At 43.5% G+C, this 16362-nt stretch overlaps 1 protein-coding gene across 10 annotated transcripts in view; it reads right to left on the bottom strand.

The window, feature by feature from the left end:
- Nucleotides 1–16362, bottom strand: part of LOC122806545 (lipoma-preferred partner homolog) — a 1343214-nt gene that overhangs the window by 201339 nt on the left and 1125513 nt on the right. For all 10 annotated transcript variants that reach the window (XM_044077065.1, XM_044077061.1, XM_044077067.1 and 7 more), the window contains one exon: nucleotides 13049–13227. In XM_044077065.1, the coding sequence (XP_043933000.1) occupies nucleotides 13049–13227 (179 nt within the window). The remainder of the gene's footprint in view (nucleotides 1–13048; nucleotides 13228–16362) is intronic.

Here is a 16362-nt window from a genome sequence, read left to right as displayed (position 1 = left end):
CATAGAACCCATTGGTCCTGGGTGATATCTTGCCAGGCCTCTGGGTATAATGAGATTCGACCCCCGACTGGCTCTGGAAACGCACAGTTGGGCCTCACATCAGGAGCGGCGGTAGGGAGAACCATGAAAGGAATCGCGGTCTCCCGGGTTGCGAGGGCCTCCTCTGCCCCCAGGGCAGCGTCTTCCTGAATAACCACCCCCTCACCTGCCTCTGGAGGGGGGCTCACCTTGTGCACCGGGAAAACACCTCTGTGATTTTTTGAACCACATTTTGCCACCCCTCTAGACCTTGGGATAAGGCCTAGAGGGAAGGGAAAAAATGGACTCCTACGGTACAGTTTTTCCCTCCTGCTCGCACCTAGTGAGAGTGTCTTTTACCGTGGTTCCTAACAAAGAGGAACCATCAAACGGGGCATTGGTGAATGAAGACTTGAAGGCCTTCGCGAAGTGACAAAGGTGCATCCAGGCCTGCCTCCTAACAGCAACTCCTGAACTTGCTGCCCTACTCGCTCACTTGGCTGCATAGGAGGAGATTAGCCTCATGGAGGAGTTTGCAATAGAATTGAGGGTAGACATCTGAGCATTGACCTTCTGGGCCACCGCCTCAGAAACGTTACCCGTGAGAGTATCTCCAAGCTCCTTTAGGAGATCTCTCTGGAGCCGTGTAAAGTGTGATAAGTAATTCAGTGACTGTAAGGTAAAGGTCGCTGAAGAAAACGTACGCTTCCTGTACCGGTCCATAGTCCTAGACTCCTTGTTAGGGAGATGGATGGATGGTGGAAGAAGTCTCAGCTAATTCCTTCTGGGTGGCAGCTGCCACCACCATGGCATCCACAAGGACTCCCTTGTATAGAAACTCCTTATCAGGAGAAGACAAAAATTTATTGGGTCTCCTGGGGATTGGTTTCACAGAGTCAGGGGTTTCCCACACCCTTCGACAAACCAAATCCAGAAGCTCGTCGAACGGTGGAGATACCCAGGAGGCGGAGGGCTGAGCACCAAAGGCCTTCAGGAAGACAAGACTCCTCTTCGGAGGGGGCTTTGGATGGCCAGTCACCTCTTTGCTTCAAAATCTCTAGGATGTCAGAGAAAGAAATATCCTCAGAGGATGACTTAGGGGACCCCTCTGATTCCTCAAGGTCGGTGTCTGATGTGAGAGACTCATCCTTGGAATCTATGCGCCTCCTCTTGCACGTTTTCTTTCTGGGTGGCTCCTCTCGTGGGGTTACACTGAGGCCTTGGGGCTCCGTTGTCCAGAGATAGATGACTATCAGAGACCTGCACCAGTGTTGTAGGGGACAGGGTGACCGTCACGTATGATGCCGCTGACGACCTGGTCAGCACACTCCGCATGGCCTCGAAGGCTGGTCCTCTCAGATCCGAAGAACGACCAGTCTCCAAAGCAGAGACAGGAGTCAGGCTTCCCCGCGCCGAAGCATCCAGAGGGAGACTAGCGGCAGAGAGGTGTCCAGAAGCCTCTCTCTCGGGTCCGACCAATGAATCCCAAGTCCTGAACCCCGTGGACGGCACCGACGGGGTCAGAGCTGATGTCGGAACCGATAAGCCAGGAGGGGCTGTCGGAACCGACCTAAGGATATCACACGGAGCCAAGTACTCCGGCTCTGAAAGCTGAGATGTGCTCGGAGGAGGATGTATCGATGCAGGTTGAGGGACCAGCTCCGGAGCCGACTGGGTCGGAGCCGAGAACAATTTAGCCAGTACTGGTGACTGAAGAAGTCTCTGCACCAGTCTCTGCACCACTCTACTGAGGTCCACATCTGACAGGTTCCTGGAAGATTTGGAGGATAGGGAAGGAGATTGAGGCCTCCTCTCTGAAAGGGACCTGCAAGGAGGGGATACCAGCCTAATGCTAGGCGACCGGCTCCGAACAGGCTCCAAGAAAATTGGCACCAAAGCAGGTTCCATAACTACTGACAATTCCTGCGGCCCCGAGGACAATGGAGCCAAGGATGTCGATGAAGACTTTGCTATTTTCTCCGGTGGCTCCGAGGATACTGATGGAGCCGGCGATCGCTTTTTGGCTTTGGAAGATTTTGCCTTAGAGCTGGAAGCAGTCTCCAGACCCTCCTCGAAGGAGGGTTTCAGAAGTCCTTTCAAAATCAATTTGTTCTTCCCTTCCTAAAGAACACGCGGGATAAAGGCATGACAGAAACTACACGATTCCTGGAAATTAATTGCTCCCAGACAGTACACACAAACAGTGTCCATCAGTGATGGACATTTTATAACTGCACTTGGAGCAATTCTTGAAGCCCGAGGGCTTATGCTCCTTAGTATCTTTAGACATAGTTAACCAACAGCAAGTAACTAACTGAAAATTAGACCAACGGTCAAAACAGCCACAAGCACGGGAACAAGCCAAACAACAGATAGACCACCACAAAGATCTCTAACTCAAATGATCCTTAGACACAAATACAAGGGGTGAGGACTGACTAATTCCTCTAATTTAAACAGTTTTAGTCCAAGGGAAGACTTTAGCACACAAGGAAAGCAAGGGGACAGACTAGGACCTTTAAATGAAATGGGCCTAGCCCGTTGGAAACAGTTAGTGGGATACCACAGAATACGCAATAAAGAAAACACAACTTTTCCACAATACAGTCAAGAACTCGCACAATAGCTATTAAAATAGCTTTTTTGCAAAAAACTTCTCTGATATAAGAAGAAAAAGGGTACTTTGCCACAGCCAAGAGCGAGACCACATCAAAGCTACACAAGCAGCAAACGAGATCAGGGGATAGAGAGCAGTGCAGCATGGGATACCATCTTAGCCCAGCCAATAGAAAGACTTTGAGCTAAAAAGTATGGCCGAGTCGGAGTGGACATTCGGCTCCAAACCACGGGTAAGAATGTAGGCGAGATTGGACTACATAACATCCCCCAGTTCTGAGGATCCTCGAATCCATAAACCCCGAAACCACAGGTCGGATCGGGGAAGGAGAGATTGGATGGAAGAAGGGCATGGAGGTCCCCTATCTGGCCGGAGAGGGGCCTGGCAAGACTCATTTGGATTTGGGCCCGAATGAACCTCCACATCATCTTGCCCATGTCTAGCTCCGAAAGACTCAGTCGAACGCGAGGAGGCGACCAACTCTGATCTGGCTGATCGGTGCGATGACCTCAAAGAAGGCCTCGGGTCCAAGGGCTCAGTCGGCTTTGGGGAGAACCTCGGGGAGTGGAGCCGAGGAGAGGTAGTTCTGATTACTTTGGTAGGCAGGCTAGGAAAGGGCTCCCGCTCTAGAGACCGCTTGTGGTGCCTATCCCCTCTCTTGCCCTTGTCTTTCTTCTCCTTTTCTTTACTTTTAGTCCCCACTTGAAGACTTAGAGGGAGGTTGAGTCCCAGCCTGAGGTGGGGGGGGGGGGGGGGTTGATCAACTACTGGAGCTGATGTCGAGGTTGCCATGTCCAAGGCAGAAACTGGTAGAAGGTCCTTAGCTACAAGCTTTGCCTTCCTTTTAAGGCCCTAGGGTTGAACCCTGCACACATGCAAAACCCACTCAGCAAAAACTTAAACCAAAACTATCACACACACTAAGGTCGGGTTAGAGCTACACACTATCTTACTAACTTTAACTTTTAAACTACTAATTGTTTTTTTTTTTTTTTATTACAGAAAAAACGACGAACAGTGAAGGGGAGGAAAGGATTGATTATTGACCACACACGCATACTAAATATATCAGAAAAAACTTCCACTTACTATACCCAACTTGGAGCTACAGAGACCACAATGCATACGCATGAAGCAGCAAAGGAGATATGAGGGAAGGTAGGAGATGTGAGGGATTATGGGTAAGGGGAGGAGTTTGGAGCAGATGCTTGGAAAATGTTGCCGGTTTGGATCCGATATGGATCCGAATACCCACAGGCAACAGATAAATGAAGTTAACTACTTCAGATCCATTGTTTGGTGGGTATAGAGCCACCTACTGAAAATAGTTGCTGAAGTAGTTTGTCATGAGAGACTGTGTCAAATGTCTGACAAATCTAATAGTACTACAGAGGCATATAAATTGGAGTCCCTAGGTTTGTTGATTATGTCTGTGAAAGAAATTTGTAGTTGTACTGTGCTGGCCTAAAGCCATGCTGGGTGGGCTTGAGGAGATTATTATGTGAAAGGTGGTTTAGCAATTGTATGTGTATGCACTTTTCAAGCCATTTAGATAGAGGGGCAAAGGATGGAGATGGGTCTATAGTTTGTCAGTTCACTGGAATTACCTCCTTTGCGCAAAGGGGTTACGATGGATGTTTTCCAGGGGGTGGGGACATATGATTCCATAATAGATCGACTGATTAGTATACTTGCTGGATAAGCTAATGAGTCAGCAGTGAGTTTTAAGTATTCTGGTGGCAGATTATCAGACGATGATGAGGTGGGTTTCAGTTTGAGGAGTAATTTATAAATGAATGTAGTAGGTACTGGCTGCAGAGAGAAAGGGTGTTCATAGGTTCGTATTAGGCTATCTGCCCTAGGGCATTTATAAGCCTAGCCAGAGTGTGTGTGGTTATCACCACCCCTTAGGATGAGAATACTACGCCCATTTAGGGTTTAGTTTACTGTGCCTCTGTCTAGTAGTGACACAGAGATGACCCCCCGGGGTAAACCTACGATCTCCCATCCACTCGTCAAGATTTCTCTTGAAGAGAGTTAGTGAGGGGCTCTGCCTAACATGGACTAGGATTCTGTTCCAGAGTGTAGGGAGCCTCTGGGTTATGAATCTGTTCCTCCAGCACGTCCTATTTATTTCTGTGTTGAGGTTCAAATCTCTTGCTCGTGGCTCTGATGGATTTGGATTTTCTGAGGTGGAGCATGTCCATTAATTCCGGATTGGACATGGCCTTGTACGTCAGGCATAGATCACCTCTGAGTAGGCGGTATGCGACTGAATAGAGCTGGAGTTTCTTCAGCCGGGCAGCATACGACATATGTTTGAGACCCTTTATCCTCTTGGTGAGGAACTTTTGGGGTCTTTCCAACTGCTGCAGGTGTCGGGTAAGATACATCCCAAATGGGGCATTGTACTCAATCATGGGCCTGATAAGAGAAGAGTACAGGGCACAATGACCTCTCTTGATCTAGATGTGAATCCCTTCATGATAAGGTGGGCAATATAGAAGGTCTTCCTAACCACTTTGGCAATGTGAGTGTCAAATGAGAGGTTACTGTCAACTTGGGTCCCTAGGTCCCGGATTACCTCTTCCGTAACTTAATGGATTACCACCTATGTGGTAATTTGTGGGTACCCTGTTTTTCCCAAAGGGTATGACTATACATTTTTTGGCGTTCAGCTTAAGGCCATGGCTCTGGCACCAATTATCCGTTTCTATGAGGCCTCTCTGAAGGATGCTTGTGTCCGCTGGAGTATCAATTATGGCGTCCAGTTTGCAGTCATCTGCGAACTTTGTCAGCCACAATCCTCCTATGTTTGCCTGCACCTCGGAAAAATAAATGCTGAACAAGAGGGGTCCCAGGACTGAGCCCTGTGGGACACCGCTTGTGACCGGCTTAGAGTCTGACATGGCTCCAGCAACGCTGACCCTGTGGGTTCTGTCCTTGAGCCAGTTTGCAACCCATCTTGTGACATATGGGTTTACATTTAAGCTGGTGAGTTTGTCTATGATGCCCGAGTGGGGTATTGTGTCGAAGGCTTTTGCAAGGTCAAGGTAGGCTGTGTGAACTGCCTTACCCTCATAAATGACCTTAGTGACTGTTTCAAAAAAGTCGACCAAGTTCAAAAGGCAGGATCTGCCCTTGACAAAGCCAAATTGGGTAAGATCCAATGTCTGTAGGTCCCCAATGTCTTTGTTTATGAGTTTCATAATGATCCTTTCCATAGCTTTGCAGACCAGGCTCGTCAAGCTTATGGGGTGGTAATTTCCAGGATCCGTAGAAGCACCGCCTTTGTGGAGTGGGACCACTGTTGCCGTACGCCACTCTTTGGGTACATATCCTGTAGTAAGGCTAAGATTAAACAGCAGCCTTATGTGTGGGTTTAGTTCCTCTTGGAGTTCGTGTAGCACACAGCCCGGGGACACCGTCCGGTCCCATTGATGCTGTGTTTTTAGCTTTAGAGAGGGTGGCTCTCACCTGGGCATCTGAGATGTTAGGGAGGCTACACTCTGCTGGGATAGATATTTCTCCTTTTGGGGGGAAGGGGGAGGAGAAATTTGCACTGAACCTGTCTGCCAGAATGTTGGCAATGTCTGTGGGTTCAGTGTATTTTGTGTCATTTTGGACTAACTCTGAGCATATCTGGGAGTTCCCACCCAGGTTTCTAACATAGCTAAAGAAGGCCTTGTGATGGTCTTTTGTGTCTTTTGCGATTTTTCTCTCAAAGTTGGCCTTGGATGATTTTATGAGTGATCGTAGTTTTTTGCTAGTACTGATCAGAGATACCTTCCCTTTTAGGGATTTTGCTCTGTCATGTAGTAGCTTCCTCCTCCTGTTGTAAAGTTTGTTAATGGCTGGGGTCCACCAGAACGGGTGCCTGCCTTTGGGGGAATGGGTCTTGGTTTTATTTGGGATTGCATGATCCATGCATTCTTGAAGGTGCCCGTTGAAGGCATTTATAAAGGATTCAGCAGTGTGGGTTGTGGTTTCCACTGGCTCAGGGGCCTTGAAGGATACCACTTCAGTCTTATGAAGTGTGAAGTTGGCTTTTGAGAAGTTCTTCACTGTGGTCTTTTGTGCAGGGGGTGGGGGCGGGATGTGGATTTCCAGTGAGATTAATTTATGGTCTGATCTCACCAATGAGGGGTATACTTCCGGTGTGGAGCATTTTGTCCCCATGTTTGTGATGATCGGGTCTAGTATATTATCTCCTCTTGTGGGAATGGTGACTAGCTGTTCCATCGCATTTGAGTTTATGAATTCTAGGAACCTTTGGGCTAGGGTGTTGGGGCTTGAGTAATGTTCCCAGTCTATGTTTGGGTAGTTGAAGTCTCCCAATATGATGGTATTTGGAGAAACATTCATACTCTCCAGTGTCTTCAGGAAGGCTGTGTGGGGTTCCTGAGTTTGAGAGGGTGGTCTGTAGCATGCTACAAACTGTAGGGCAGTTTTGCCTATGGTTAGTTGCACCTGGATGGTCTCCGATGCTTCGTGCGTTGCCACTAACCTGGAGGTGTGGGTATCTTTGATGAATATGGATACTCCCCCTCCTTTTGTGGTTCGGTCCAAGATTTAGGGCCGGAAAGCATGATATGAGGTAAAACCTGGTAGTGCTGGGGTGCTCTCAGGAGCCTTGAACCAGGTTTCAGTCACTGCACAGACATCGATGTTCTCCATACTGAGGAGGGCTTCGAGAGCATGCATCTTGAGGTTTAGACTTCTGGCATTGAGCAGCATTACCCTTAGTTTTTTTCCACTTGTGTTTTCTAGGGAGGTAGGTTTGTCATTTGAGCCTTGCCTGAAAAAGGCACTATGGGGGTGACAAGAGCCTTGGCCAATATCCGGAAGCCCAGGGGTGACAGGTGCAAGCCATCCCTTGCGAAGCAGCGTGGCTTGTCAAGCATGTCATCCCAAGCAGACAGACACTGGATCCCCTTAGAATGGCACCAGTATTTAAGCCAATTGTTAAAGCTGATCATTTTGTCTTTGTACTGTGGCATCATTCTTGGTGAGGGTAAGATGCTGCTCAGGGTCAGGGTCATACCGGCCTGGGCTACATAATCAGAGAGCTCCTCTATGTCTCTTTTCATGTAGTCCAGGGAGGTACGTCTCAGGTCGTTCACACCGGCATGGACAATGACTGAGTCATATTTGTACTTGCTGTGGAGTGACCTGAGTGCTTGTGTTATGTGGCGGATTCTAACGCCCGACAGGCAGCTTACTGTAACCTTTTCCTTGTTCAGTCTGGTGAGCGGGACGTCAGTGTGTCTGACTATGGATTCACCTATTACAAGTGTGTCTGGCATGCTGTTTGGCCTTAAGGGCTGTGACTGTTTAGCACACTGACTTTGTGAACTATGTGTTGCATGTGCTATGTCTTGAGGTAGTGGTCGCTTGGGTGTCTGCTTTGGAGGCCTCTGTTGTTTTGGTAGATTTTTAATCAGAGCCTCCGAGTATGTTTTTGTGTGTTTATGTGTTTGGTTTGCAGTTGTGATAGGTCTATGTGAGACTGGGTTTGTGGTGTGCGTGGTTACCTTCTCCTCCTGACTGGTTTTGCCAGTACTGAGTTGAGAGAGCTCAGCCTCCAGTTTGGCTATATAGCTGCATCTCTCACATATATTTGTATTTGTTGGGAGGAGGAGAGGGTTGTCTGTGTACATGAGGCAATTGTAACATTGCCTCAAGATTCCCAGATTCACCAGCTGAACAGGAGAGGATGCCAGCAACTGATCCTTCGACATGCTAGAATAGTATAAAAGATTGCTGTGTAACTGAGTCAGAAAGGACCTATAGGGAAATGGGTACTCAAGGGGATTTAGGTGAATGAAGTACTTTCTTTTTGTTTAAGAGTGTTTTACCTGTATAAAAATGCTTTAGGAGCAAGTGCTGGGCTTTTCAGATAGAGAATAGGCTGTTTAGATTGCAAGTAGAGCAGTTCTAAGGGAAAAATTGAAGAGCAGACTTTACGGAGCCAGAAATAGTTTAAACTTGATTAACCGGCGCTGCCCGATGCTGCTCTATGAGCAACTTCGCGCAAAAGCGCGAAAAAACGGGCTTTATAGCAGGGGGTTGAAAAGAGCCAGGAATTGACCCAAAATGGCCAATAAACTACAAGTTGCTGGGCTGGAACCACTCCTCTAGGGACAAATAGGTTGCTCAGTGCTCCCCACTCCCACTGGTGAACAAAGAAGCTTCCTCTTATCCAAATAAGGATATGGATAGCACAGGAACTATGACAAAAGCCCAGAGATCAGCAAAATCTGAAGACTGGACTATTCTAGTTCAGTAAGGTGGGAAAACAAGGATATTTTTTTTTTTTTTTTACAGAGACAGAAGAAAACGATACAGAAGCAAACAGTAAATGCTATAAAACGGCTAGCGCACTTGAGTGTGTTAGCCTAACAATTAAATTAAACAAAAAATAACTTTTTAAAGTGCAAACAGTTTAGAGTCAACACAGGTACAGTATAAACAATATGCAGAGCTGTTTTTTAGGCGAAATGCAGTCGACATACAGTAATTAAAACGAAAGCCAGAAAAAATACATAAAAATCAAGGAAAGTCACTCTTTCACTCTCTGCTGCTTGTAGAACTCTGCAGGACACCACGAGGAGCTGTGCTGAGTCGTATACAAGCGCAAAAGCACACAAAAACGGGCTTTATAGCAGGGGGTTGGAAAAGAGCCAGGAAATGACTCAAAATGGCCAATAAACTACAAGTTGCTGGGCTGGAACCACTCCTCTAGGGACAAATAGGTTTGACTTTGAAGGGTTAATGGCTTTTGTTGATAGGGTGGGGAAGAGGTGTTATTGTAGTTATTTGTAGTTTGAACAAAGGTTGAATTTGTACTAGAGTTATGGCTTGTGATTAGTTTAGCTATGCTATCAATGAAATGGGTATTAAACATACTGGCCACTTCAGCTGGAGTCTCGTCTGTGTATTGGGGGGGGGGTGTTGAACCAAGGGTAAAGATGTGATGGTTTTCCAAAAGATTTTTGGGTTGTTTTTACAGTTGGTTAGTTGCAGTGAAAAGTAAGCTTTTTTATCGGCAATGACTGATTTTTTTGCTTTGTTACGTAATCGCCTGAAATTTTGGAGATTTGTGTCAGTTCTACTTTTTAGCCAACCCTTCCATGCTCTGTCTCAAATCTGTAGCATTTGTTTGGTGGATTTGGTTAGCCTGGAAGCATGATTAGCCTTTATTCTTTTTGTTCTAAGTGGTGCTATGTTGTTGAGGGTATCTAGGAAGAGTTATTAAAATAGCTCACAGCATCATCTAGGAGTAGGGTTTTTAGTATGGACCAACTGAATGATTTTAATATTTTATTAAAAGAATGATTTTAATATGTTATTAAATAATAACAAAAACACACTGGATTCTTTTATGTTACTTACTACAAATCCATACACTAAAAAAATATTACTGAACAGTTTCACTGAAACAGGACTACAGTGTACCCAAAGATTTTCAAATGCGACCCAAGATATTTTTAGGATACTTTACTTTTTAAGATACTTCACACTTGTACTTGTTTGAGATGGGAGGAAATGCCAACTGCCTTAAGTATTTTACACTATCAAATGACCTGATTACAGATTTTGGTTGCAGGTCATCAAATGCCAAGAACTTTCATAGGAAAAAAGTATCCCATAATGAATTTACACAATACTGAAATAGCTGTTTAATTTCTCCAAATGGTTCATGTTTAGCACAATGTGATAGCAAAGGGAACAGTGTGTATCTACACTGGGCTGCTTCTCAGCTGCACTTTTAATGTAATATCATCAGTACTATAACCATATTCATTCCTACAGCTGCCAAACTTCAGTGCAAAGCAACATTACCCAGTAATCTCATGTGAGGTGTCTTGTGTATGAAAATTTGGCACATACCATTGGTGTAGAATGCTATGAACCTCTCTGACTTCAGTTTTGGGAGTCACCAGCACTACAAACTAATAAGTATAATTACAGATGCTGCCGTGGATGTTGTGTACAATACACAGATGTGCATTTTGTGTAGGTCAACTACAGCTGAGGTAATTATAGGTGTGGGAGTTACAACAGACTCCCCCACCCCCAACAACCACTATACTCAATTAGACTTGAAAGGCGACTTAAGCAGAGGTTATACTTTACTATTGTTCTCATCCGTCCTGCTTCATAACATGTTTATCATAACTGCAATGCCTTTATTTATTCCCAGTCCTAGAAGAAAAAAAGCTTTTAATATTTTAACTGAAAAGCATTAAAACACAGACCTTGATGATGAAGGCACATCCCAGCAAGCTACCTTTTAGCACTTGCTGAAATATTAAAAAAAAAATGGTCACTCTTCAATCTACAAAACCATGTTTATTGATTTATTCCCACTTCTTGACCTGCCATGCTTTATTAATGTCTGGGCGATTCACTGTGCAGGAAAAAGAGATCCTGTCTCTTTAGAGATCAACTTTTTCCTTGCTGAACTGATTCCCAAGTCGCTGAGTGTCTTGCACCTGAAGTTATGCCAAATAGTTATTTAAGTATTGAATCCATGTCAGGATTATGTATTATGTTTAAAAAACCCCTAGTTATATTTTTTGTACAATATTTTCAGTATTATTGTGTAGAACTTTTTTAATAATTTTCTACAATTCACAATAGTATGCAATCTACGGGCTTCCTAGTGTTAAGGCTATAGGCTAAAAAGCTACATCCTATAGGTCAAAGTTTGGTTCCCTGAGTCTCCATTTTTCTGTGTGTCATAGCCACTCACTTCACTTAAAGTAGCATATCCAGGTCTCTTAAAAAAATATGAGGAGGCTTGTGCCTAGAGGGTTAAACCCAGTTAACAAATGAATAAAACTCCTACTTCACAGGTTAGCTGGACCCAGAAAACATTTAAATATTTTCTTGGTGAAACTTAAGTAGTTATTTCAGCAAAGATTACAAAAGCAGTACAGCATCTTCAAAAAAGTCAGCTAGTGATGGAAGCCTGATTATTGCAAGTCTCAGAACAAGTGACATTCTTGGATACAAACGGGTCTGAGCACACACTAAACAGATTCTCCCTTCTATAGTGAAAATCTTGCTAAAGCACTCTTCAGTGTTCAAAGAAATGTTAAGGCCACATTGCAGCTGCAGACAAAATCAAGCAGCAGAAAGCCATGTACCAAAGGAAGCGACGGGCAAAGAAGACAGTTTAGGATATATAGCTCAGTACTGGCAAATGGACTTAATGCACATTCTCTACAGCTAGCTCACTCCACCTCAAGAGCTGAACAAGCTTTGAAATTCCAACACAGGGATGGATAAAGTAATGGGACTTAACACTAATACCAGAGAACCAGCAGTAGCTGACTTACCCTTCATGGCAAATGATAAAATACTCAAATGGAGATGGACAGCTGATCCCCCAAGCCCAATGCTTAAAACCCAGAAATGGGTCCCAGGGACTAAAAGGAATAATGCCAGCATACCTATAAGAAAGCAACTATTTACTTTTTTCCCCATTTTGTTAACTGCATCACACCACCTGAGCACTGTAATTTTCAGAGGAGATCTAGGGAGGAAATCTGCCAGTTATATTACCTGTTACAATTTCAGATACAAGTATTAATACTTCAAATATTCTATGTGCATGACCCGCAAGCAGAGGAGAGACACTCTTATGTATACAAGGTGGGGCAGCAATAAATCAGCGTGCAATCACAAGATTAGGTTCAAAGATGAAGCCTCCCAGTTTTACCCAGTGCACAATTAAGATGACAATCAATGTGTGAGGAAACAGTTTATAACAGAACAATGGACCCCAAAAAGAATGAAAGACTGAACCCCAGACAGTTTGCTTTAAGACACCTCTTCAGGATGACCATGAATTTCATGCAGCTTATAAGATCTCATGCTTCTGACTCGAATCTCAGGACAAGCAATGCCATCTGGCCTCTGCAATGGACTTCAATTTCTATCACCTGTTAAGCTTTGCTAAAAGCTTCAGCACTTGTGTTTTTCGCAGCTGGGTTGACTGCTGGCAGCAGTAACACTCAAAACCGTGCTCGTAGCCAAAATAAGGGAGTAATCCCTGAACACTGCCTCAGTGTCTACAGCCGCAAATGGAAAAGCCTATGCTTAAGCATTATGAGGTGGTATTCCAATTGAGACCCAGTGGGTAAGTAGTTAAAAAGAACTGATGACTGGTGGGCTGCACATGCCATATGTGAGCAAGACAGAGTTTTCAAATCTTTAGAACAGCTTTGAGAAGAGAAGGCAGAAAAACACCTAGGTGCCACATATCTAATACACACAGCACCTCAAAGCAAGTGCCACATGACCTAAATCTGGGATATGATTACTGTCTGATTCAGCCACTAATGAGAAACTAAACACATGCAGAAACTTTAAATTGAAAAGGAAAAAGCCTCATTCTCTCACCGGTGGAAGTCCTCAATGCAATGAATCTGACTGGAAGCATCAACAGTGAAGGGAACACCGTCGAGACAGCGATGGCAGGCAACACAGGTGAAGCACTGTGGGTGATATGCTTTTCCCATGGCACGTAAAATTCTGTCCATGATTGGTTTAGCACAAGCAGAACATTTTTCAAGAGTCACCTGAACAAAATAAAAGCATAATTAGGGCATAGGGGATTTAAAATAATTAAAAATCAAAATCAAACTATTTCAGAGTATTCAGGCAGAAAAAGAACAAAACTAACAAAAAGTTTAGTGTTACAAACTGCCCTAGCCTTTGAGAACTAAACACCTATTTTAGGAAAAAAGTTATGTACTCACCATAGCGTTCCATGTGTGTTGTCCATCTCGCCTTCATTCTTAGCAGGTTGGGCTCGGATCCGACTTGGCCTTCTACACAAGCTTGAGGACTTCCACTAGCTTGTGGCTAAAAACCCTGTCCCATCATGCATTAGGAGAGCTCCCCAGTTCTTGTTTGCAGATATAAAGATAATACTAAATAAACGTTGTTTAATACCTTATAAAGCAATCAAGAAGGTCAGAGAACATTAATAGCTAATTGCATCAACTCAGTCTTCCAGGAGCAAAGGGCTGGGGGAAGGAGGGTGGGATGTTAAGAATGAAGGCGAGATGGACAACACACATGGAACATTATGGTGAGTACATAACTTCTTTATGTGGTGATGTCCTATTCGCCTTCATTCTTAGCAGGTTAGGACAGTGTCCCTAGCACCATCTTGCTTGGGTGGGTCAAGGAAGAATATTCTTCAGAACTGTTTGTAATGAGAGGTTGCAATGGCTCTTGTAGAATTACTTTTTACTTTATGGGACAAATCTTTGTTTTGAGATTTATAAAAAAGAAGTTATCTCTTACCATAACATTCCATCTGTGTTGTTCATCTTCTTTCATCCATCACTGATGGGTTCGGTTCCGAGCCCTCGGAACAGAGTCGACCTTTTTACCAAGCTCGCGCCAGCCAAAAACTCTCGAGCTAAGCTTCTACCCAGAATGCCCTTATCCCTGTTGCCTCAAGTCAAGTTTTCTAGAGATAGAGCAGTAAAGCCGAGGCCACTTCTGTGCAAATACCCTAGGACACCACTTGGACCCAAAGCATCCCTCAGGAGCCTTTGGAGGGGGAAGGAGGGTGGGAAGTGATGAATGAAAGAAAATGAACAACACAGATGGAACGTTATGGTAAAACCACTTCTTTATCTGATGTTGTTAATATTCTTTCCATTCATCCCTGATGCAACAGAATCCCAAGCTACCTTGAGGTCCATGGGCGGCCCTTATGGAAGAACATTCCTGAGTACCATTAAGCCGAAAGCAGCTCTCCCTCTGGAGTCCAAGTTCAATTTGTAACGACTGATAAAGGTACGAGGCTTAGCCTAAGTGGCCGCTGCGCAAACGTCATCCATGGAAGCCCTAAAATGGAAAGCTACAGACGTTGCCATAGATTTAGTGGAGTGAGCTTTAACTTTAGGCATAGATTCTTTTATGAGGGAATAGATGAAATGTATGCAGTCTTTTAGCCATTTTGATAATGTAACCTTGGAAACAGCATTTCCCATTCTAGGCCCAGAAAAGGAGATGAAAAGCTGTTCAGACTTACGGATAGGTTTGGTCCTGTCTAGGTAAAATCTCAGTTGCCTATGTATATCCAAGGAGTGTAGGCAGTACTCTCCTTTATTGGAAGAATTGGGAAAGAACACTGGCAAGTCAATGGTCTGACTAATGGAAAATTCAGAAACAACTTTGAGAAGAAAGGATGGATTTTGTCTGGAGTGATACTATGTCTTTATGGAAGACCAGATAGGGCCTCTTGGTACACAATGCCTGCAGTTCCGAGACCCGGCTGGCTGATGTGATGGCTACTAAGAACAAGGATTTCCAGGATAAGACACAAACGGAGCTCAGCAAATGGACTTCTTTAATGGACACAAGCACAAATAAATCCACAGCAAACTAAATCACAGCAGCACAGCACAGCAAACGAACTCACAGCAGTACAGTAACGCTGTACAAGTAAATCCACATACGTTTTCGTCAAAATAACTTCATCAGATACATAACCTCTCTTCCTTTGATGAATAAATAAACTAATCTAGTTATTAAAGATATGTTTGGAGCAAGGGGTTACCCCATAGATCTATTAACGTCAGTTATTGTAGAGGTTAAGGAAGGGAGAGCAGGAAGATTTGCTCCAATTTTGGGGATACCCCTACCTATTCTGTAAGTACAAAATATTGAGGCAAACACTGCTAAAGTTACAACTTTAGAAAAAGGTTTTCATTCTGCCATGTTTACCAACTTTGATGGTGAGAGTACTCTGGTGAGAAGTATTCTTAGTAAAGAATGGAATAAATTTGCTAGTTTGTCCGATTTGAACCATATTTTTGAGAAACCATTTAAATGTATATATAGGAAGAGACGCAATATCAAGAATATATTGGAGGGGGCAAACTTCAGTAACCCCATTAGTAATAATATAAAAGGGCCACGAAAATGTGGGCGTTGCCCATATTGTGTTAATATTAAGGAAGGTGATTCTATTATTTTGAAGATTACTACTCGAGGTTTTGCCAATTGTAATACCACAGGTGCGGTTTATATTGCTACATGTGAATTCTGTGACTCTCTGTTAGCAAGACCAAGAGGAAACTTGGCAGAGAATTTATGAGCATTTATATGAGATGAGGAAAAGAAAAGATAATAATGCTCTGTTTAAACATCAAAATAATTGTGACAAAGCTAAATTCCAATTTTTTGTCATCGAAGTGGTCCCACGTGATCCCAGGGGAGGGCCTTGGGAGACTCATTTGAAATATAGGGAGCTATATTGGCAAATTATTCTGGATGTAAGCTCTTTCCCTGGTTTAAATGAAATGTTATCCTTGAAACCTGTGCTGAAATTGAGATCTGCTAAATTATAATATTTTTTATAACAATATTATATTTATATTTACATTTAACTTTTAAATAATTTTGTTTTATTTATTCATATTGTATATGTAAGAATTTCATGGTTCATTTTTATATAATAATTTTTTAACAAGATGAACATGCATTTAATTTAATTTCCACTAGATGGTGCTGTTTCATTTTATTTAGATTCAGTTTAGCTTTACTTCAAAAAAAAAAAAACATTTTAGAAGCATTTCAGGTTTGTGTTTGTAATATCTATATGAAACTTTCTATATATATTTTTAACCAAGGTTTATATTTGAAGTATTTTATACAACAAAATATATATATATATATATATATATACATAT

The sequence above is a fragment of the Protopterus annectens genome, chromosome 7.part0, assembly GCF_019279795.1.
Source record: "Protopterus annectens isolate FY-2018-M chromosome 7.part0, PAN1.0, whole genome shotgun sequence".
Classification (NCBI taxonomy): Eukaryota; Metazoa; Chordata; order Ceratodontiformes; family Protopteridae; genus Protopterus; species Protopterus annectens.
This window is presented reverse-complemented; position numbering and strand designations above follow the sequence as displayed.